This window comes from Pezoporus wallicus, unplaced genomic scaffold, assembly GCF_028554395.1.
Source record: "Pezoporus wallicus isolate ANWC-B61680 ecotype Strahan unplaced genomic scaffold, APGP_CSIRO_Pwel_v1 contig_3847, whole genome shotgun sequence".
In the NCBI taxonomy this organism is placed as follows: Eukaryota; Metazoa; Chordata; class Aves; order Psittaciformes; family Psittacidae; genus Pezoporus; species Pezoporus wallicus.
Genome location: NW_026639842.1, coordinates 3096159 through 3119988, shown reverse-complemented (window position 1 = coordinate 3119988; position 23830 = coordinate 3096159). Strand labels below are relative to the sequence as shown.

At 45.8% G+C, this 23830-nt stretch overlaps 1 protein-coding gene across 2 annotated transcripts; it reads right to left on the bottom strand.

Moving 5' to 3' along the window:
- Window positions 1–611: 611 nt before the first annotated feature.
- SHH (sonic hedgehog signaling molecule) lies at window positions 612–11953 on the bottom strand. Of its 2 annotated transcripts, none has more exons than XM_057416462.1 (3): window positions 11182–11953; window positions 6160–6421; window positions 612–2761 (listed from the first exon to the last, which is right to left on the bottom strand). In XM_057416462.1, exons 1-3 carry the CDS (start codon window positions 11488–11490, stop codon window positions 2055–2057), a joined length of 1278 nt encoding a protein of 425 aa, XP_057272445.1. In that variant the 5' UTR covers window positions 11491–11953; the 3' UTR covers window positions 612–2054. The 2 variants fall into 2 exon arrangements, with proteins under 2 accessions (XP_057272445.1, XP_057272446.1); XM_057416463.1 differs by lacking the exon at window positions 11182–11953 and adding an exon at window positions 8018–8274.
- Between the last annotated feature and the right edge of the window lie 11877 nt (window positions 11954–23830).

Genomic DNA, 23830 nt, shown 5'->3' with positions numbered 1-23830 from the left:
TCTGGGGAGGAGAACATGGTGCAGCAGAACCTCACTCATTGGCACCCATTGAGAACGAGCCCCTTGGTGGGGCTTGGGGCTGGGACCAGCCAGGGGGTGCATCATTGGCCCCACCACTCAGATCCTGGAACACGTCTTCAGTACTTCTCCCATCGATGGCTTGGGATGGACTTTGGTGTGTCACAGCTAAGGAACATCTCTCATGAGAAATGAACCAATTTTTATCCCTTTTTTTTCTTGTTTAGCAAAAGGTGTTTGTTCTTTTTTTGGTGGCTCCAAGCCTGGCAACGTTACTCAGGCAATATGGCCAGTAAGATCAAGTGGTCATCTCCTTCTTCCAGCGTCAGCCACATGAATCTTTGTTAATTCATCAAAGGCAGTGTCTCTCCCCCAGATTTCCATCTTCTGGGCACCCAAATTAAAGCTGATTAAAATCCTGGTGCTGCCTTAAAATTAACATGCTTCAAAGGGTGAACGTGATAGAACACCCCCATAAATCACTTTTCAGAGTAGTCTGTGGTCTCCGGACCAGATCAGGAGGTGGACACGGAGCTGGGACTGGAGCTGGAAGAGGGAAACATTGCCTAAGCATGGACGGAGAGCCGGGGCTCCAGTGAAGGGAAACCACGTCTCCCAGTAGCTCGTGCAAATGAGTGAGGTTCTACTGTTAGTACAAGAGATTCCAGGTTACGTGCAGATGTGATGGATTAGTTTCCTTAATTAAAGTACCAAAATTAAAAGTTATAAGAAACACATCTAAATAAAACAATGGGCACTCCTTTAGGCAACGTTTCCTAAACCAATAAGCAAAAAGGGGGAAAAAAAATGGGATGCACCAGGAACTCTTAATTATGATATACTAACCAGACTGTGCATGGCACATTTTATTTCTATAAAACTATTAAAACTATTACAAAATATTCAAAAAATACATTTTAGTAAATTTACAGCAGTTATTTCTCAATTTATTAATGCAAAACATCCTTTTCTTCCCTCTGTACAAACTATCGTCTCCATCGTCACAGAATCGCTGCCATGTGCGCTTTTTAAAAAATATTATTTTCTAATAAACTTTTTTTTTTCTTTTGAAGTTAAAAATAACAAAGTTTCTTATGGTTTTTGCAAATAAAACGTTGGTGTAACAGTCTTGACTTCCATGAACGTGGCCAAATGGTGTTTTTTTTACAAAGCAAAACATGGAAAACAATACAGGAAATGACGTTACATTTGAAACTATTTAAATTAAAATAATATATTCTCAATATTTTACACTATTTCAAAAAATGAAATGTGATTCAGTTAAGTATTGATCTCTCAAAAAAATCTAATTTACAATTCTGTGTATAAAAATATAATTTACGGACCCCCATGAAGTTTGTCTTTTTCAGTGTGTTTGTTTCTTTGCTTGCTTGTTTTTTAGGCTTGCTGAAATGAAGGAGCAATGGAATGGAGAGGTGGGAACGTACAGAACTTTGCTTTCTGAAAGTCAGGACACACGTGACATGTAGAAAAATAGACTCTGCGCAGTTTTGCTTGGCCTCACAAAATAATTTTTTCCCCTATGAGTACAGTTCACATGATAATAAATTATCAAAGAAACTATTTAAGGCTCTTGAAGGTCCGGTTCATATCATTTAAAACATCTATTCAAAATACCAAAGAAATAAATATCCAGGAGAGGAGGAAAAAAAATAAACAAAACCAACAACAAAACAACAAACAAAACAACAAAACAAAAGAACAAATAAAAATATATATATATTTATAAACTAAACAGAACAGAACTTCCTGGGGTCTTTGTTTCCCTTAAAGTCTACTTTGGACTGTCCTACTTAATTATTATTATTTTATTATTATTATTTTTAAGTCTTAATCCGTGCTCTTTTAAAAATATGTAATTTTTTTTCTTTTTTCTTTTTTTTTTAGGTTTTTCTTTTCTTTTTTTCTTTTTTTTTATTCCTTTTTTCCTCCTTTTTCTTTCTCTCTCTCTCTCCCTGTGTGTCTCTGTCTCTCCCTTGGAGGCTGACTGGTGGCTGGGGCAGCACAGGATGCTCTCAGCTGGACGGCACCACCATGCCTAGAGGGTGCAGAGAGTCACTATCCAGCACCCAGCTGCCAATGCGGTAGAGGAGGCGAGAGTACCAGTGGATGCCAGGGGAGGTGGGGGCATCCGTGGGAGTCCCCCCGCTGGAAGGGCAGAGGGTGGCCAGCATCCCCTGGAGCAGGCGGAAGGGAGCGAAGGCCCAGTGTGCCCAGCTGTGCTCCTCAATGACGGCGTAGCAGGAGGCCAGCACCCGGTTGATGAGGATGGTGCCCTGGGCAGTGAGTGGGGCATATGCTCCCGAAGCTTCCTCTCGCAGTGAGACGCTGTGCACGGCCGCTGGCAGGAGGTGCTGCCCTCCCTCTCCCAACACATAGACTCGTTGTCCAGGCCGTACACGGCTGGCGAAGAGCGCCTGGCTGCTGAGGGTCCCTGCCTGCGACTGGTTGTGTTGGGGGGCCACAAAGAGGAGGTGGGCAGCCGTCAGCAGCAGCCGGGCCCGAGGCTGCCGTGTCTCAATGACATAGAAGAGCTTGTGAGAGCCGTCCTCCCGGTCAAGGAAGGTGAGGAAGTCGCTGTAGAGCAGCCGTCCCTCTGCATCGGCAACCAGCACACGGTCCCCAGGGCTCAGGTCCTTCACCAGCTTGGTGCCGCCTTGCTCCAGGTGCACTGTGGCCGAGCCAGGGAAGCAGCCCCCAGATTTGGCCGCCACCGAGTTTTCTGTGCAGAGAAAGAGGCACAGCAGGGTTAGAGGGGGCACCCACCAGGTCAGGGATTGGGGCATGAGGGAACACCCCACTTCCCCTGCCACCCCGTTCCGCCTGAGAGGCACAGTTGCAGGACGCAGCCTTGCTCCTCTCCAAAATTCCTCCATCCTCATCTATAAACATGCCCCACTTGCACTCAGCAGGTCAAGTGATAGTTCCCTTTCTGCCAGATTTGAGCCGATGCATCTCCCTGTAGGTTAGGATTTACAAGGGTGGCATGTCTCATTAAGGAAATATTCCTGCTGAGAAAGCTGTTCCAGAACAAATCTCTTCTGGAAGAGCTTCCCACTTGACTACTGTTTGCCCTGCACCAACACCTGATGACAGATAACTCACAGGCTTTTAAAGCAGGGTGCTTTTCCTGGCATAAGTTTTCTCCTCTGGGTGACTGTCCATGCTCACAGTGCTCGGGGTCTCCACTCAGCTCTTACTGAAGGACCCCATCTTGGGCAGCAAACAGCAGACAGCAGGAGGAGGCTTTGCCACGAGGAGCACAAGAATTTGCCCACTGCCTGAGTGGAAAGCATCTCCCTAGATAGCATCTTCCTTGACTTTCCCACCCAACTGGAAGAAGAATGCTGTTCCGTGCCCCAAGGTGTCCCTGGAAAGCCCCATGCCTGTTCCAGACCCAAGAACAGCCCTCCTTCACCTCCTCCAGCTCTTGAAGCTACTCAGTTTAGATACAAAATGTTGTTGCCAGCTACTGCTGCTTTCCAGTGGTATGAACAATCACAGTCACAGAAAACAAACAGCAATGAGACTTTAAGTCTCTCTTGCAAATCCCCTTCTGGAAGCTGAGCCACATGAGGGGCAGTGGGAGAGGACCTCTGCCCTGTTGCAGGCTGATCTCTGACTTTACCAAGGAACTCTGCAGTGCTCCTAAAAGCTCTGATTTTCTGTATGTTGGGTAGTATCACACAGTATGTGACAGTAGGAAGCATCTTTGCTGCAGCTGTTGACATTCCTTACCCCTCCCTTGCTCTCTCCTGGTTTCTCCCAGTTACTCGCTAAGCCAGTTTAGAGTCCTGGTGATTTATCTCCTAGAGGTGGTTAGATTTTATATTTTGCCTCTGTGGTTGGTACTAAAGCTCTTATGATTTAAATAAATCCTTGGAAGGTCTCCTAATGACTTTCTCAGGAAGGACAGGAAGGGTGAAAATTAGACCGTTATTGATTTGCTAACGACTTTATCACTTCTCCTTCAGAAATGAAGCAGTGAGATCTCTAAGGCCTCTTCAGGGAGGACATGGCAACAAACAAGCTATGTGCTTTATGCAGAGCCCTCCGCCAGCAAACTACACCTTCCTACAAGCCGGCGGTAAAGGTCTGGCTAGAGCTTTGTTTGCATATTCAGGGACTTGATGAATAGATCTAGTAGTGTAGCAGCTCTACAAACATACCACTGAACTGGCAGAGGTGTGAAAATCTGCTTCTTTGAGCAGTGCTTGTTTGGGTTCTCTAATTAAAATCCAATAAAGGATCAGCATTGTCATTCTGATTCATGTAATAAATGCAGCCACTCTTGGAAGAGAGGACACTTCCATTTTTTTCCCAGCTTCTTCCCCCCTTTCCTCCCCCTCCCTATTTGTTCAGGTGCAGAAACCCTATGTGCCAATTCACACACATACTCTCCAAAAAACCCAGGACCTTCCAAGCACTATTTGCACAGCAGAGCCACTTTTCCAAGGCACTCAAGATCTGTATTTGAATTTTAAATGTAGAAGCTTGCTCTAAATACTTGCTGTAGCGCATTATCAATGTCCCTTTTACCACCCCTGCCTCTCCCTCCTCTGTCCTGGTGACAATAATTCAGGCCTTGGGGGAACTCTTCTTTGCATTCCAGTCTCCAGGATCATACTTTTTGCAAACAGAGAACTAGATAAAGAATCTTCCTGCCTGGCATTATGGGGTTTAATCTTCTCATAAGATGCTCTGTCATGAAGCGAGGTTTGGACAGTTTGAAATCAGGTTGAGCGGGTGGAATTCAAGCCTGCTGCCTTGCAGCCCGCATGGTACAGTCACACGACCCTTCCTGACACCCTCTAAATATTGCCCCCAAGTCCGTGTGTGCCGAATCTCAATGAGCAGCTTGGGGTTACTCCTGCCCTATGAAACACCCACTGGGGTGGATTAGGGGGTGCGCTTGGCCTAAGGTCATCACACACCACAATCGACACCTTGAGCTATAAAGCTCATCTTTGCTATTGAAAGGGATGTTTCATATCACCGCAGGGCTGACAGCTTTGCAGGGCCTCCTTTTGCCTAGAAAGGACCAGGGAGCTGAACAAAAGCCATAGCAGGCTCTCAGGACAAAGCCCACATGGGCTAGGAAAGGTGCTACCTCTGCTCAGCCCCGGGGAGGTTTGGGCTGGATCAGGGGGGATAAACCCCTCTTGCAAATCCTCTCTTGCAAATCCTTGCCGTGCCTGTTTCCCCATCGTGGGACTGCTGGTTTCGAAGCAAACGGCTATATTTAAAGAAAGCCCATTACTTTGTTTTGCAACCCAGTGCTTCCTGAAACTTCCAGCAGGCTGCTGGGCTAGAGGATGCTGTATAAAGCGCTTTAGCTGCCGTGCAGGCGGGTAGAGGGAGGCGGGGGGGCGGACTGGCACTTGCCAGACGTTTTGCTTCCCCCCCCCAAAAAGCGTTCAGTGTCAAGAAAATGAACTCTGCGAGCCGGGGATGTCTTGCGAGCTGTTCCCAGGTTGAGACAGCGTGTGGCGTTGTAAGCACAGGGGAGGGGAGGGGAAAAAATTATATGTATGTGTATCCCTATCTGGGAATTTCCTAGCGACTACCGCTGAAGAACGCAGGGGACCACGTTAGTTATTTATTTTCCTGGAGATTAGCGATCGCGAGTAAGGGCGTGCAGCCAGCGGGGCGGCTGGAGACGGCCACTAGTGTTTGTGTTGAACATGCTCTTTGGATGGGGAAACCATCAGATCCCTCGGGGGGAGGAGAAGGGTGTGTGGCTGCGGCGCAGCGCTCGGCGGAAGGCTGGGCAGGCAAATCACCCAAATAAAAATGCTGTCCAAAAGTGCTGCAGCTGGCTGGCCTTTTTTTTTTCTTCTTTTTTCTTTTTTTTTTTCCCCTTTTCCCCCTTTTTTTATAACCCCTCTTTCCTTCCTTCCTTCCTTCCCTAACAGGCTGCTCCATCGGCGGCCCAGCTCCATATCCCCGAGGGGGGTCCACACGGGTCGGACAGGGCTGATGGGCACCTTGCAGGGACGGCGAGGAGGGAACCCGGACGGCATTAGAAAGGGCTGAGAAGGCTTTGGGGGGCTGAGCCGTGGCCCGGAGGTGGCCTCCACACACCCTTCGACGTGCCCCTGGGCAGGCTGCCCGCCTTACCTGCTTTGACGGAGCAGTGGATGTGCGCCTTGGACTCATAGTAGACCCAATCGAAGCCGGCCTCGACGGCCAGGCGGGCCAGCATGCCGTATTTGCTGCGGTCCCGGTCCGAGGTGGTGATGTCCACAGCGCGGCCCTCGTAGTGCAGGGACTCTTCGGAGTGGTGGCCGTCCTCGTCCCAGCCCTCTGTCACCCGCAGCTTTACCCCGGGCCACTGATTCATCACCGAGATCGCCAGGGCGTTCAGCTTGTCCTTGCAGCGCTGCAGGGCACACGGGGAAGGGCGCATGGCGGGGGGTGCTGCAGCCAGGGCAGGCACCCCCTTCACCATCTATTCCCCCCGCCACGGTAGCAACCTGCCCTCCCTCCCCAGCCAAACTGGCCTAGTCGCCCCCTTCTATCCCTCCCCTTCAAACATGCCGCACGATGCTCAGCCCTGGCTCGGCCAAGCTAAGCATCTTCTTTCCCGCCGCCGGGGAGAACAGGGAGGCAGGTGAGGAGGAGGAGGGGGGTGAAATTTAGGGACACTGGAGCAAGAGGGGTTGAAACACCGCAAAGACCAAGAGGGACGGAGTCGCCCCTTCCCCCGGCACCTGCCGCAGGGACAGGGGGGACCCCCAACGCCACCTCCGGCCCTGGGGTGTGAGTGTGTCGCTCAAAGCCACCTGCATGGAGCAAATTCCTGTCGCTAAGTGCCCTGTCCCCTTTCCGAGAGCAAAGTTTCTGCCGAGAACAAACACTCGCCATATATCTCGGAGTCACGGATTCCCTCCCGGAATGTCTCTCCGCGTCTTTTCAGCTTAATTCTGCGTTGAAAGGGGTCTCAATACATGTTAACAGCCTTTATGTGCTGGAGGGAGGGGTGGGTTTTTTTTTCTCTCCCTTCGCCCATCACTCATTAGAGCCCTCAAAGCAGCATGGGCTGGGAGCATTCACTCCGCTTCAAACATACATCGGCGCTCGCCTACAAAGCCGAGCAAATCCATACAATAATACAGCTCTTAGTGGGAAGATGAAAAGCAAGGGAGGGCCAAGGAGGGAAGTTAAGCGAAGCAGGGATGCTATGCAAGCCAGGAGACTCTTAGTGTGGAGTGAAACGTTTCCAACTCTGTAGAGAAGCACTACAGGGTTTGCCATCGCCCCTTCGGAGCCACCGGCCTTTCCCGGGGCCTGCAGTACCGGAGTCCTGAAGGGACAGAGCAAAGGGGGGGGGGGGGAGGGGGGAAGGAAAGGGAAGTGGGTACAGCTGTGGAGGAGGCTGAGAGCTAAATGAAACCCTGAAAATTTGGTGAGAAGGGGGATCTTATCTTAGCCAAGGGCAGGGGGGGGGGGTGGGGGGGGGTGGAGCAGAAATAGACATGCCAGCGGGTAGGGAAAAAGAGCTCGTAGATCCTCGGAAATAGGAAATCAGCACCAAAAGCATGGAAAAGGGCTTGGCTAAAGGTGCACAAGTTGTGCCAACTTCCCCCCCCACTTCCCCCTTTTGAGAGGAAAATAACTCGCTGATATACGGGAAGTAGTTCGCTTGGTGCAGATATCAATGTGGATTACAGCCCCGACGGGATGCAATGAGCTGCTCTTCCCTCGCTTTTCCTGGCCTGACCGGGATGTTCGGCCGTCTGCAGGACCATTCCCTCACGTGTGCTCCCAGCACACATACTAACACACCGCAAAGGCCCCAGCAAGGCAAAGCTCCTCCATCACCCCGACGACGCTACTTTTAGGGACGTGACAAGGTTGTTCAACAAGAAAGTTCCCGGGTGTCTATTAACAGTCATAAAAAGCAATTCCAGCAATACACAAGTTCCCAAGAGATATAAAATGCAGTCGCGAGCTCACTTTGGACTCTCTGGCCTACCGTTTTATAGAAAGAGCCGAGTGTTTGGGGTACGGCACTGTTCCCGGCAGCAAAGCGCAGCAGCACAAGGAAGTTGAATTTAATTTGTTTTCCCCTCTCTCTCCCCCTCATACACCTGAGCGGATGGACATGTTCCTCCGCAGAGTTACAGGGGGAAGGGAGAGAAGGATCAAACGTCTCAGCTACTGATAAGGCAACAGCCCTGCGCCTCAAGGTGATGTCTTGGCCCGCTGCTGCGCAGGGAAGGCAGCAGGCAGCCGTGCGGACAGCGGTGCGGGGTTCTTCCCGCTCCCGGCCTGCCAGCACCAGCTCCCGGCTTCAGGCGAAATAAAGGAGAAACGATCTCCTAAAAGGACTTTCCTCCCTTTTATACTGCCTGAGCTGGATTGTCAGAGTCAAAAGCCGTGAAGCCCAGACTATTTATTAATTCATTGGGTCGTGTGCCACAAATCAAGCCCAATTCTGTTCAGCCACCGTGAAGCTCAGCAGGGCTGCCTCCACTAGCGCTTTGTGTGGAGGCAAAGTTGTTCAACAAGCCCTCTCCTGCCAGCTCCTAATCTCTTCACAAATGAATTGCTTGAAGGAAACACTTAACAGGTACCTGTCAGTGTAAACAACCTGGTGGGCTTCCTAAATGCCAAGTTGATCTCTAAATTCCTCACATCACGCACCGGTTGTGTGCCTGCATTACACGAGATTGCTATTTTATTTCATACAAATTCCAGCTTTATCATACTGACCTGGCCTCCTTATCTCTCCCCAGAATCCAGCCAATGGCTGGGGTGGAGGGGAGGGAAGGGAGGAAGGGGGGAACCTTCAGCAAACTTCTGTTGTCACCTGCAAAGTTGAGAACCTGACTTACCTACCTCTGTTTGCGTTTTCTGCCCCCCTTCCTTCTGGAGTTAATATTAACTGGCGGCTAATGCATTCGGCAACTATTCTGCAAGTTTAAAGATTCTATTCAAGAAAGGTCTCTCCATGGTTGAAGGGCTCGCGAAGCAGGCGTTTGAAGGCTGGGATTTAACGAGAGGTCGCTGGCCGGGGGAGAGAAAGAGAGAAGCAGGGCAGGGATACCGGCGGCAGCACCTCGGGGAGCTGCCGGCTCGGCAGTGCCCGGGGAGGAAGTGGGGGTTCAGGGCGACCCTTCCGCCCGCTCCCCAGCCGCGGTCCCCGCCTCGCAGGGGGGAGACGGAGACTGGCTCGGTTCCCCCCACACACACCTCGCTTCCTCTCTTTGCCACCGGGTTCCAGGCGTTACGGCCTCCCTGTCCCCGCTGCCTTCAGCCCACCTCCCCCCTTTGTGTCTAAGGCACGGGAATAAGCACTGAAGGGGGGGGGGGGGGGAGAAAAAAAGTATTTGTTTTCGTTTCGTTCGTCTGAGGGAAGTTGACAGAAGGTCAGGAGTTCAGACGCTGCCAGCTAATGCAGCGAGAGCGGCCAGCCGCGGAGCCGGCGCGGCGTGCCCCGGGAGAGCCGCCGGGCCGGGGTCAGCCCGCCCGCCGCCCCGGCCCGCAGCCCACCTCTCCCGGCCGGCTCCCGGCTCCCCCCTTCCCCGCCGCCCCGCTCCGCCGCGCACACGCATCCGCGCAGGGAGGGATGCGCCGTGCCCCGGCGGGAGCTCGGCTCCCGCGGAGCCGCCGCCGCCGGGCTGCGGAGGAAAGGGCGAAACCCGAGCCGGCGCGATCGATACGCGAGGGGAGTAAGTGGAGCTGAAAATGCGAGAGATGCTGCTGGCGCGCCGCACGCCTCTCACCGGAGGCAGCGAGGGAGGGAGGACCGCGGGTGCGCAGAGGGACGCGGACAGCGCTGAGCCCGAGCAGGGCACCGGCACCAGCTCCGCTCCGCACCCCTGCGCGGGGCAGCCGAGAGCGAGCAGGGACGCGCGGCAGCGCTGCGAGGTGCGGTGCGATTTAAGGTGGTCGGGAGGAGATAGATGGTGGCGGCCGCCGGTCCCTCGCCCCGGGAGACCCGAGAAACGTGCGGAAAATCAGGCCGAGGAACGGGGAGAGTTTGGGAAATTCCACCCCCCACCCCCTCTTCCCCGCGTCCACTCCCCGCCTAGTCCTTCCCGGCGAGTCCTGTTCTAGCACTGAAGGTGGGGCTTAAGTGTATTAATATTAAAAAAGCGCTGTTGACCTATATTTGGAGGAAACCCATTTCCAGTGTCTAGATTGCATGTAGTTTCAGAAACTCCGGGATTGGCAGAGCAATTGACTTCACCAAGCTCTCTGTTGAGCATGAATAATAATTATGAGGTGACTCTCGGAGAGGTTCTCGCTCCCTCTCCCTTTCTCCTTCTCTCTTTTTTTTTTCTCTTTTTGTATAAAATGGTTCCGCAATCCGATTCCACCCGAGATCCAATATTTACCCAGTTGTAAACCTTGTGCCATCAGATTTTTTAAAACAGAAGGTGATGCAATGCCGATAAGTTGCAAGTCCCTCCCCTGTGGAAGTACCAGAGCATTGGTTGCGAGCATCCTTAAAGAAATATCAATATATTTACGCTCTGATGGGCACAATAACAAATGATGGTATTGCAATACGAGCTGTAATAATACGGAATCAGGAGAGGAATGGTCGATCCGGCTTCAGCTGCCTTTTGTGAGTGCACGACTGCATGCCTACTATATTTAGAATATGCTCGCGAGGGGAAAATAATAGTAATAATGAAGGGTAAAATGAAATGAGGAAAAAAAGGGAAAAGAAATAAAATAAGATCTCTCTCTATATATATATATATATAAGATCAAGCCAGCAGGCGTAGCAACCGAGGAGTACGTTTGTAATAATGAGTGGGTGGCCTGGCGGTCACTATACACTTGGGGTCCTCTGTGCTGTTTGCAATTCGTTTGATCAAAGTGCATCCTTGGGGACAAATGCAAACAGCAATCTCTAACCAAGTTACAGGGAACGCCATGGCACGGTAATGACTGTAAGTATCACACAGATTCCCCCACCGAACAGCGAGATAGCTCCAGCCCCTGCTAACTTGTCTGGAGAGATGGTATTTACATTCAATGGGGGGAACTAGCCGAGTTTGGAGGGGCGGGGGGAAGAGGGGGAGAGGGAAAGGGGGGGCTTTCAAAAATACTAAGACAGATGCGTCCTTTAGGATTGCTCAGAGAGGTTAACAAACACAAATACAGGTATCTCTGTGGCTCTACCTGAGTCATCAGTCTGTCAGCTCCCGTGTTCTCTTCATCCTTAAAAATAATGTCAGGGTTGTAATTTGGGGTTAGTTCTTTAAATCTCTCGGAGTTTCTTGTGATCTTCCCTTCATATCTTCCACTGGCCCCTAGGGTCTTCTCTGCCACATTGGGAATAAACTGCTTATAGGCTAAAGGGGTCAGCTTTTTGGGGTGTCTCCTTTTTCCAATGCCCCTGCCTGGTCCACAAGTCAGCCCAGAGGAGACTAAAAGAGCGCAGATGAAGCCCACCAAGAGAATTCTTGTCAACAGCAGCATTTCGTCCATTGAATCCAATTACTTCAAAGCTTTCTGTGCCTATCCCTGGCTGTCTCTCTAGAGCTCTCTCGCCTCCTATGTCCTTGTCTGCTTTCTGAATCGTATACTATCCACCGATCCCTAGCAAGACAGGTGCTGGAATGGCAGGCTTTAGGTCGCTGATAACGGAACACATCGGAGTTTGGTCGGGAGACAGCAATCGAGAGACAAAAAAAGGGTCTGATTTTAATGGTAGCAAAGCAAGACGCTTGTGAGAGGAGTCTGCCTTTAGTTCTATATTATAGCTGCCAGGGCCGCGAGCTGATTGGCCAAGGCGAGACAAGCTTGTCTTCTGATGTTTTAACCCTCAAAAAGGCAACAAATTCTTGAAAGATTTTTTTTTACCTCCTTATACCTGAAGGGCTTGGAGCTGAGCGGGGTGGAGATCGCGCTTTCTTGGGATAACATCAATTACACGCTGGTTTTTCTTTTTTTTTTTTCTTTTTCTTCTTCTTTTTTCTTCCTTTTTTCAAAAACTTTCTTGGCAGAATGGTACATTTGTCAGCAAGAGGAACAGACGCCTCTGTGGAAGAAGGGGGGGGGGGGGGAATAAGATTAGCAGCCTCCCTCAGTACAAGTCAAGTTTCTAAGGGCAGTTGCGGTTAAATAAAATGCCGAATTATCGGGGAGCCGTGCAAATAAAAACGCATTGGGGAAATATTAACGCCCGGGGAGGGGGGGAGGGGGGGTATAGGTAATGCCATTTAAGAGCGCACCCACCTAAAGGGCTTTATAACAGGTTTCTTCTTCTTGAAAAGGGAGATTGCTCTCCCTCCTGGAGACATACATTTTTAACCACACTCGCCTTTTAGCTGATAAATGACTACTTTAAAGGCAGAAACAAGCCTGATGCGAGGCGGCAGTTATATGAAGTTAGCGCGGCTGACTTGTGTATCACACAGCTGCAGTGGGGAGAGATCTAAATGCCACTTCTCTTTTCCTTTGTAAATAATAAACCCGGGACCATCACCCACTTTAAAATAATGCTGTACCTTCAGAAGTGCATGAAAAGTCATCTGATTAAAAATAGATGCTCTCCTGAGCACGCTGGGGCTGCATTCTTTGTTTCTTGGGTCCAAGGCGAAGAGGAGCGTTTTAGACTCTCACACCTCCTTGCGGGGTGTCATTAAGTTTTTAAGAAAAGCATCGTGTTGAAAGCATCCGCAAACACAATTAACAGAGATCGATCCAAGCAAAGTGAATGGAAAGGGGATAAGTTTAATGTTAAATTAATTGTTATCTCATGCAGCATGGCAAGTGATGTCTTTATCCCGATCTCCAAAAGCTACTAATCAGACAAAGGTGTTGAGAGACGAGCAAAACTGCAGAGATGGGGCTGATAGAGCAGGTTAGACAGAGAAGCAGAGTCCCATATGAACAAACACTTCTCTGCCTGTGAAGAGCTCATTTACTTTTGCTCCTAAGAAAATACAGTTTGTCCAAGGATCTAGAAACTTTCAGGAGTTTTTTTAAGAGTTCTTAAAAATGCCAGGCAGACACGCTGGAGTAATTCAAAGTCCACTCTCTGACACGCTCCTCCCAAATAACTTTTCTCTTTTCTTTTCTCTTCTCTTTTCTTTTTTCTTTTTTCTTTTTTTTTTTCTTTTTTTTTCCGGCCGGTGCCATCGAGCTGAGTCCTAATCAACTTAAACCACGTGAAAATGGACTTTAAAATTAGCTTTAAAGTGGTAAAAAAGCTGCATATCCGTGAGCTGGAACAAGCAGGACAGGACGGACTTTTCAAGGGATAGTGGTCTTTTTTCACGTGAACTTTACAAAAGAGCCGAAGGGAGTGAGCCGAAGCTCTCACACCGACTCCAACTGGTGCTCTTCCCCCCCTTTTTTTTTTAGCCTACACTTTTCCTCTGCTATTTATGTTTCTTTGTAGAGTTTCAGTGAATCATTGATTTCTCACTCACTCTTCTTTATATTGAAGAGTTTTGACTTGGGAATGGCAGAAAAGTTAGAAAGCCAGCAGCTTGGCTTCTAAGTTTTTATCAACCAACTTAGTTGCAGAAACAAGTTGTAGAACATCTAAATACCTGCTTCATGCTGTTAAAAAACAAACTTCAGTTTTATCTCCCCGTCTGCGTGCATGTGAGAAGACAGATACAAGGAATATATAATTTATACAAAAGAGGGTATGTTCTTTTGATGTGGTTCCTTAAACAGCATGACTTGATATAACAGTTGATTAAACAGTGCCAAGGAATAAAAGCTATTCTTAATGGTGTGGGATACTGCAAATCTTTTATCACCCCTCTTACCTTGTCCCCTCCCCAGGGAAAGATGATCGATATCCCAGGCACTAGACGGGTGGACATCGCAATGAAGAAGTATAGAGAATAAGGATAAACTCCCTCATTATCAGATTGCCATATGTACAAAGCAGTCACCCAAAGATTAACAGGAAAGGAAACGCAAAGAAGGAATTAATTAAATGCAAGTAATAAATGCGGGGGGGGGGGGTAAAGGGAGAAATCAAGAAAAGTAACTGTGGGAAGCTTGAAATCACCCTCCTATCAAATTAGATGTGAAAGAAAGCAGAGCTGGGGGGTGCGGGGAGGCTCTGCTCAGTTTCAGAGCAGGCTGGTGCTGGCCGCGGCCCCGCCGGGACCTGGGCGGGGGGACCCGGGGGGATGCGCTCCCGCCCGCCCCACCGCTCCCCGGGCCTCCGGGATGCGCCCTGCCTCTCCTACCCACGATAAGGTTTTATTTTTCTTCCTTTTATTTCTTTTTTCCTCCCTCCTATGCCACATTTTCTGGGGAAAACTACCCCCAGAGCCCCCCAGACACAGCCTCCCGTCGGCGGGAGAGGCTCCGCCACACATGTTCCCCACGCTGGTGCCCCGGCCCCGCCGGCCGTGCACACCCACCATCCCCAGCCCCAGCCTGGCCCGACCCACACCCATCCCTGCCCGCCCTCAGGTTGTAACAACAACAACAACAGCAGCAGCAAAAACCCCAGCCAAAGCAGCAGCAACAGCCACTGATCAGGCAGTGGTGCCTTCTTTACAGGGGTTAATGCCTTGGTTGCGGATCATAAAAATCAATGTTGTGTCCTGTTGGCTCCCCAAATCTGCAGGCTACTCTTTTGCTCCCTGGGGAGGCAAGCTGGGGCTGTCCCAGTCTTCTGATGCTCTGCACCTCTCTGCCCATGCTACCACAAACCAAGGCCACTGCTGACTCCCATCTGGAGCAGCCCGCAGGGGTCCCTTCAGGGCTGCCCAGGGTGAAGGTACTGGGGAAGGCCCCTGACTGCACGCTCACTTGCTCCACCACCCCTTTCCCACATAGCCCTGTCCCTTCATCTGGAGCTGCCATCAGGCTCCCTGTTGGGCCCCAGAGCCCTGGTGGGGTGGTGGGGAATGCCCTTGGATTATCTGGACCCCTGGTCCTTCTGGGTACAGCAAGCGCCACAGTTCCAGGAGCATCCACCACTGACCCCACAGTGTTTTATCTTTCTTGCTTTTGTAGAAGCACCCATCACAGCCCCATAGCCCTGCTTTCTTTGCTGGCATATAGGCCCTTCCAGCAGCTTTGCCAAATACCATGGCAGCTCTAAGGGTTGTGCACCCTGTGGGTCCATGCCTGGGGCCTTGGGACCACATGGGGCCCAGGCTACAGATGGGCGGATGTGTGTACAACTGGGCCCAGGCCAAGCTATTTGAAAATCTCAGTTATTATTGATCTACTTTTTTTTTTAATTATTATTCTTTTATTTAGTTTTTAAATCTGGACTTGCTGTTGGCTGTTTGCTCTGCATAAAGCTAGGGGAGGGCTCAGACTGCACAAGTGAGGTTGCTCTTTGGCTATTTTAAGCTCTGTGAGTTTTCTTGAGCTGATGTATTTTGATTGATGAATCCCAAAATACAGGATGTTCCCCTCAGAAAATTGGAGAGCTTCGTTCTCGTAGCTCTTTGCACTGGTGGTATTGCAATTTCCATCTTGAAAATCAAGTTAGAAATCTAAGTTCAGAATTCCTGGCCAGCCTGCGACTATACCTGTACAGTGACAAGCAGAACAAGTCTTGTTCCTTGGAACTGCCTTCCAAAAACCCCAAACCTCTGGCATCAACAAGAAAAATTAAGCTCCTGGGTTTCCACCCATTTTGGTTTGACAGCAAAATTCAGGGGGCCACACAGCTGAAGCCTGGTACCTGCTTCAATATGCCCTTAGTTTGGCAGTAATCTATGAGCATTTCTGCTGCAGGAAAGAAACACTATATGCATAAGAAGATGCAGAAAATGGTTGTTTTCCAGAATAACTGTGTCTACAGGCATTGATTTTGCAGTTTTCATAACCATCTATTTGTGGATTAATGCTGATCATTGGCTTGAATATGGTCAATAGAACCTTCCATTACACATGCAAAAAAATATTGTAGGCAGCATGATTCAGAAGACTTTGTTATCTATGTTTTCTGTGTATATTTGCTGCTAATCCAAATTTTAAGGCAGAGTTTCCTGCAGGTTTCTTTATATCCTCAGCAGGGCAATACATAGTGTCTAATTACAGATTTATAGAGAAACCCTTAGATTTTTCTTTTAGGTCTTTTTGCTTCTCCTTGGATAACCCAACATTTTCCCATACCAATAGGTTTTTCTAATTTTCTTTCCTGGATTGTGATCTGTATTCCTTTCCAGCCACTTCTTTCTGGCCATGATTGGGGAAAATCCCATCTGAGGTGTTTCTGTCCATTCGGGTAAGGAGGGAGGGAAGCAGCCGCTAGGGGAGCTCCATGTTGGGAGTAACCTCCGAGCATCTTCCTCACAGCTTACGCAACTTTCTGCAGTCCCCAGGAGTGGAAGTCTGAAAGCACGTGTTAAGTTTAAAACAAAAGAGCAGAAACATACGAAATGGGAAACTTTTTGAGCTTTGTTTCTTTTTTTTTTTTTAAAGCTACAATTTTATAACCAAGTGTTTGAAATATCTTGCTTGTCCCTCTGTACACTGAATTGTGATGTGTGTGTATGTGTGTGTGAGCTTATCCAAGTGGAGGTGAGAAGTTACCACGGCACATATTTCTTAGATTTCTGATGACCTATAAAATGAAGGGATATTGAAATGCAGCTGCTTAAAAGCCAGACATGAGTATGAGAATATCCAGTGTTTAGTGCCAGTTGTAATGCTGACTTGCTTTCCTGGTCATTGGCAGGTGACTTATATCCACATAAACATTTCTAAAAATAAACCTTCAGAAGGAATCATATCTCTGCCTCATTGTTGTTGTTGTAAAAATTAACTGGATTATTAATGGGTAGCATGTTAATTTGGGTTTTGGTTGTTTATCTAAGGAATTTATCTGGGCAGCTGAGTCAATGTTCATTAAAGGTTGTGGGTGTATGAAGAGCCAAAATAGATTTTTTTTCCCATGCAGATCAATACTAACAGGTTCTTACTTGGCTGTCTTGGGGTCCCACCTATTCTCAAATGTACCCCTGAGTATGAAGAAGCTATTTATTTTAACAGGCTTGCTCTCATTGCTTTCAGTACCAATGATTATTGAAGATAATAAAAGCGTTTAAGATAAAAAAAGAGCCAGTATTTGATTTATATTAATTCTATTCCCAAACAGTTAATGGAAGAATTACCTTTTAGAAAGTTCTGCATTTTAAGGCACTGTTTTCTGTTCAGAATAAAAAAATAAGGAGGATACATAAATAGAATTGTAAAATGCAAGTAATGCTAGCTGTCTGACTTGCACTGCTCTTGCATGTTAGGGAAAAAGTGCAGAGTCATATTTTGAAATATCGAGCAATAATACATCTCCTGGTCTGTCTGATATGACAGCCAGACAGGGGATGCTAAGAGAAACCTGATGGCATGAGATAAATTCAATCTTAACTTTCTGGCTCTAGCAGTGTGAGGTTGGCTTGCCCAAAGTACACAAACCAACAGACTGGATCAAGGCCCTCTGTTTGGGCAGAGATCAGAAACAAAGCTTGCCCTCTAAAGTCCACCTCATAGCCAGATCCAGCCATGGTAACCACTGTATTCACTGGGCCATGGCAGCAGGAGAGGTATGTGCATGATTGTCTTAGTTTTTCTTGTTTCCTTACATTTGCAGACTATTTTTGAGCATAGTTTACATGTTTTCTTTCTTTTTTCCTGGCATATTTACACCCCAGCTTTTTTAAATGCTTTGTTCCTGCCAGTCAGTTTAGCAATTTGCTTGTTAAAACAGTTCCTAATATATTGTATATTACTGAAAATGACTTAATTGTTCTATTTCTTTCTGACCCCAATAAAAAATGTCCCTGATATTGTCTGAGTTGCTCTCTGTTCACAAAAGCCTACATATATGTCACCGGGTGACTTTGAAACACTTCTTAGATATATCAATTCCTCTTATTTATTTATTTAGATTTGTAATAATGACAGTAAATGGCCATCTGAATCAATCTGGGCACTTTGCAGTCATTAATACTGCAGCATCGATATCACATAACACAATTATAGTGCAATAAATTACCCATATGCCTCATCTTTTGCCCAACCAAAATAAGAGCTCCCCATATCTATCACGTTGCTCATATATGCTCTTTCCCTCTAAAACACCTTGATAGCTGAAAAAAGGGCTCTGAAATGTTCCTGAAAGCTTAACAAACCCTTGTCCTTTCCAAGTGAAGACACAGATATGAGAGCTCAGGAAATTGCGTGTGGGATGCTCCATCAGCTAATACATCCCTGTGAATGGAGAAGGGCCCAATCCTCTGCCCAGTCAACTAATGAAGCTTACTTGTATTAACATCATAAAACCTCAGGACATCTTCCATTGATCACATCTGCAACTGGATTGTGTGACAAGTTTAGGAAGTCTTCGGGTCACTCATCAAAAGCCAAGCTTTCTACACCAAAATCAAAGTCTTGGATTTTGTTTAGAAATCCGTTCAAACTAAGTCACTGATAACAGTTGTAAAGTGAGTGTAAACCCAGAACTAGGAGTAGGCTGCCACATTTCAATTTCCAGATTAGTATCAGAAATAATGTAATAAAATGCCCAGTTCAGCAGCTTAATCTCCAAGTGTGGAAGGATTGTATAACTGCAGAATGATTTGCATCAAACCCCACCATCCTCTGTCAGGTTATGGTGTAAGAAAACTTCACTGCAGCTTCTTTCTGGGCATGCAGTAGCAGCACTGATCATTTTTACCTCAAATGGCTTTTTGGAGCATCTTTACCAGGGGGACAGAGGGAGGGAAGGTTCTTGGGTGCAGAGGGTCCTTTATACAACCATGAACTTGGAGCTCCTGTGCCGGGCTGGAAGGGGAAAGAAGCTGAAGCAATGATTTTGCAAAAGCAGTAGCTTGAAGCCTCAGTAATCCCTGGATTCAAGAAATTAGAATCCTTTTTCAAATTTCCCACAGGATCCCCTTAGAAAGCCCATTAGGATAGCAGACTTGACCCTGGTAGGCCTTGATTCAAAGTCCTCTGGATTCAGATGGAGCCTTTCTGTTGTTTTCAGTGGATTTTGCATCACTTTGATGCTAAGTCCATTACATTTGTGTTGCTCAGAGCAAACTGCTCTTGGTGCTGTTAACAATTCCTCAGATTCATACATAAAAGCAGAGAGGTAACACAATGGTTTTACAGCATCAAAGTAGCATGCCCTGCTCAGTTCCCGTGTGAGATTTCTTTGGGTAACTCAATGAGCAGCTCTACTGGGTAACAAACTGTATTAACTATTCGTGCTAGACAGTTGTGTCTCCTTCACAAGTGTGGCAGTATTGCCCAAATCTGCCATAACGTGACAACTAATCTATTGGTCAAATTTGTTTGTAAAATTAATCAATTTCAATCACTAATTGCCTTTGGGCAATAGTTCAATTATGCCCTCATCTTTTGGCTCTTGGTATCATGAAAACAGCTAAGTAAGATTTGAAAAGTAATATGTCTCACTAATGCTCAGAATGAGACAGTGTTGATGTTGATGCTTATTTTATTTATATAACCACTTTTTCTGCACATGCCTTCTCTCCAGGCATGGAGTAACAATGCGTTGAAAATATGGTAGTGCATGGTGTATCCAGCTATATGTAAAATAGCATTAATGACCAAAGAAGGCCACTTTTGAGGAGTATGACGTGTATCTCACTCCGGTGCTGTAGTTACAAGAATTTAGCATCTCTTAAGGTTTGAACAACAGAACAGCTTTGTTTGAACAGCTCTTCTCTGTGCATATATTTCTACATAGAAGAAAAAAATTAAATTTGCTGGAAGTGCAGAGATTTTTTCCAAATTAAAAAAAACACACTCTTGAAATATTCATAACAAAAACCAAACCAAAAAACCCCACACTATTACTTCACTCAGCCTTCCTTTCAGAAAGCAAAATAAATCATAATTTATGCATGGAGGCTTGAAAATCAAGATCGTCACAGAGTAGCATAAGGGCAGCCTGACAAAGTAAGGCACAGACCATAGGCTAGAAAAACACCCAGCATGTAAACAAGGTGATAGAGACAATTGGGCAAAACTGAGAGCTTAGTGATTTTTGAGGCAGGGGAGGATGTTTCTCTGATATAACCTAAGGGAATTTTGAAATCACTCCAAAATGCACTACCTGAAGACAGGCAATTTTTGGAATGCTTTCATATTATGTCATTATATCTAAATATGCTGAGCAAAGAGCAGGATAATATTTCCTCTTCCTCTATGCTGTTAAAACAAATTCAATTTGGGGTAAAATTACTCAGCCTTAATCAGTATTTTTTTGCTATTAGTATCCAGTTTAATCCCAGGGTAAGTCAAGTAGGCTGCAGATACTGGTGCAGCTTGATATTACTATTTTTATTCATTTCTGTTTACTGTGGCAAAGCTTAGAAGCCAAGAGAGAATCAAGCACCATTTTACCAGTCTTTACCCAAACAAATCTAAGAAGTCTCTTCTTCGAAGAACCTACTCTTTTATTTGTAGTTTGTACTTCACCTTATCTGTGTGAAGACCCATTGAAGTAAGTACAACAATTTACAGAATGGGGCATACTAAGATTTCCAATCTGGTACAGCAAAATTAAACTTCATAAAAGTCCCCAGTTGCTGTTAATAGGATGTAGTGCGAGAAATATCTCACTTGAATTGGCTGAAGGTCTCATCTATACATTTTAAAGCTTTCTGGCCAGCCTCATTTCTAGATATTGCTGAGGCAGTTATATTCAGAGTGTTTCAAAGAGACTGGATACTTACATAATTGGAGTATCTATGCTGAGTAGACAGTTTTAAATGATGTGTGAGCTTTAGTAATTTTTGATGGAAAGTTCCTTTCAGTATCTGGAGCCAAGAGGAAACTCTCCTTTTAAACACCTTGTCGTGTAAATACCCATTTTGAGTGTCAGCCAGCAGTAGTCACTGGGCCTAACTGGAGGCAAGGGGGGAAGGTTTTAAAGACACCTAGTGATTTGGTAGCATAGAGGCCCTTCTTAAGGAGTGACTTGTGCATCTGCAAGCTCTGGCATAAGGTTGAATTGTAACAGCTTCACAAGTCATTGCATGGTGACTGTCTGACTCATGAAGAACGTACAAGATGAAGTTAATGGGACAGTCTAGGCAAGCTAGTGTTGCTTGGTAGTAGTTCAGTAAGCTAGGAGAGCATGCGTGGCCAGTTAGGGTAGGTGAGTTTCAGCATAGTAGCTGACTCAGCCTTGTCACTGCAGTACTTCTTTGAATCTTACAGATCCATAAGTGGCTTTTCAAAACGTCACTTAGGTATGAAAATGTTGCCCAAGTTGTTCAGTCAATCAAGAATCAGACTGTGGGTGACAAGTCCTCTGCAGAGGAAAGAAGCAAAAGAACCCCACACCTTTCTTCAAGTCACAAACACCACATGGAGAATAGATATCTTTAATCTGTATTGCCATTTTCCAATCAGATGTCTTGAAGTTCATACGTTAAATTGTATTTTCTCTAGAAATAAGGATTATTTCAGGCTATGTTTTTATGAGATTATCAGCCTTGGAAAAACGCTGCTAAGATGTTAGTCTTCTGCACATGACAGCCACTTAGAAAAACAAGATTTCTTTTTTTGTTCTTGCACTATAAACTTTTTATTTCCTATTGAATACATTTATTATACATTAACATAATTACTTTAATTTATTACCTTAGTAAATGTCAGACCCATAAGAAGTCAGCGTATTACGCGTGTTACACTGCACTCATTCTGTTTAACAAAGAGCCTTGAACAAACGATCCAACTAAGCGTCAAGTTTCTACTTTATGTAGGCATTTTTGAGAGCATTGTGCAATAAGATGTGCACTTGTAATTAAATTCTGCCTTTGTTTATACCTACATACTTCTGTTGGGATCCGTGCAGTCTGAAACCTGGAAAGCCATGTCCAGCTGGCTAGGGTGCCAGAAAGCCCTGTGTTGCTAGTTCTGACCATAGCCCTTTTAATATATTACACGACTCTTAAATCCTGAATCTATGGACAGAATTTTTTCTTTTCTTTTCTTTTCTTTTCTTTTCTTTTCTTTTCTTTTCTTTTCTTTTCTTTTCTTTTCTTTTCTTTTCTTTTCTTTTCTTTTCTTTTCTTTTCTTTTCTTTTCTTTTCTTTTCTTTTCTTTTCTTTTCTTTTCTTTTCTTTTCTTTTCTTTTCTTTTCTTTTCTCTTTTCTTTTCTTTCTTTTCTTTTCTTTTTTTTCTATTCTTTTTTTTCTTTTTTTTCTTTTCTTTTCTTTTCTTTTCTTTTCTTTTCTTTTCTTTTCTTTTTTTTCCCCCCTAGGGTTAAAAAATATTAGAACCCTCAAATCTGCTATTTAAACCCCGCTAGATTCTGGTTAGTACAATTATGGGATAGAATCCAAAATGATCCCCAAAAGTTTATCTGCTTCTTGCACTGAACCAGGATCATCTATTTACAGGTGGCTTCACTATTAAACATGCAGATTTTGGAACAAGTCCATGTTAGAGGCACTGGCCACAACAATGTGCATCCTCTATGGTGCTTCATTGAAAGAGAACTGCAGTATGCCCTTTCAGCCCTCCTGTGGCTTCCCCAGCAGCAGGTACTCCATAGGTAACTGCTGACCATGTGCTTTGTTAGAGGAGGCCTAAAGTGTACTTCTATATCCTCCTCAAACTCTTTGACCTGTAATGCAGTCTTTTTTTCCCCTAAGGAAAAAATGTAACTTCCTGGCCATGATTTTATACTCGTATTTTTTAAAAGAAAGGATTGTGAGCACTATTGCTGATCTCTGTTGGCAGTATTCACTGGAATGATTCCATAGAAGTTATGTTTAATTCATATACTGTCAATAATTATAAGAGTAATGTCCTAATCTGGCATATTCACCTACTATATCATTTCAAATATTTACTTCTGATTATGTTAGTGCAACGCATTGACAGGCTCTAGGAAGGCAGAGTTCTTCTTGACAAAGCATCTGTACTGTATGTTTCCATGAAATGTCACAATGACTTTGGAAAGGCCCTCTTAAAACAATGTATAGTTTCTAGGATCCATGCTACAGTATTTAAGATATGTTATTCCCACTTTTGATTCTCTATAGAATGCCTACCAAAAAAAAAAAGTGTTAGGGGTTGGGATCAAAGGGGATGAAATAAAAACTACCAGGGAATGTTTCTTTCTAGATCGGGAAAAAATAGTGTCTTCTTCATGTTGCTCACCACATTGTGAAGAGAGCACTTTGTGGGAAGGGTATCTACTGAACTTATGGACACCTCTCTGCACAAACCTGTTTGATTAGGACTCTGTTAGATTTTCTTTATGTGCACAGCCCACAGAATACCCCCATGAGAGTTACTAGAGCCTAATGTAGTTTATGAGAGATCATAAATACTTCCTCTCCAATGAACTTAATTTATTTTTGCATTTGGTAAAGAGTTCCCAGAACAAATATATAATTTTTCTAAAATGCAGACCTCAACTCAAAAGACCTGTTTCTAAGCAGTAAAACCATAGCCATTTTTGATAAAAATGTCTAAAAATATATCATTTTTTTTTTCTTTTTTTTAGTTAATAAGTTCATCTCCAGTCATTCCCTTGTCAATTTGTTATTGGAATGACTGAAATCTCCCAATCCACTACATTTTGGATAAGAGAATTTGCACCTACTGGTGCCAACTAGGGCCAACTTCTTGCCACTGCCTGTGGTGCTGCTGCCAGTGCTTCTAGCTCTGATCACCATGTGGTTGCCCTCCTTCACCATTGTTCCTGGAGCATTAGAGGTCTGCAGGTACAAGACAACCTTTGCAGCGAGTGCCTTTGTGGGTGATTTATCATGTAGTTATGAATGGAAATCTACATTTCCAGCTGTTTTGTTTTTTTTTTCCTGAGAACTCTGTTACA

Excerpts from the sequence above, each read along its gene's own strand:
- SHH (XM_057416462.1), bottom strand. The coding sequence starts at position 11,490 with ATGGACGAAATGCTGCTGTTGACAAGAATTCTCTTGGTGGGCTTCATC. Across the intron at positions 6,422-11,181 it reads CTGACAGACTGATGACTCAG|CGCTGCAAGGACAAGCTGAA; the intron begins GTAGAGCCACAG and ends TGTGCCCTGCAG. Across the intron at positions 2,762-6,159 it reads CCACTGCTCCGTCAAAGCAG|AAAACTCGGTGGCGGCCAAA; the intron begins GTAAGGCGGGCA and ends TTCTCTGCACAG.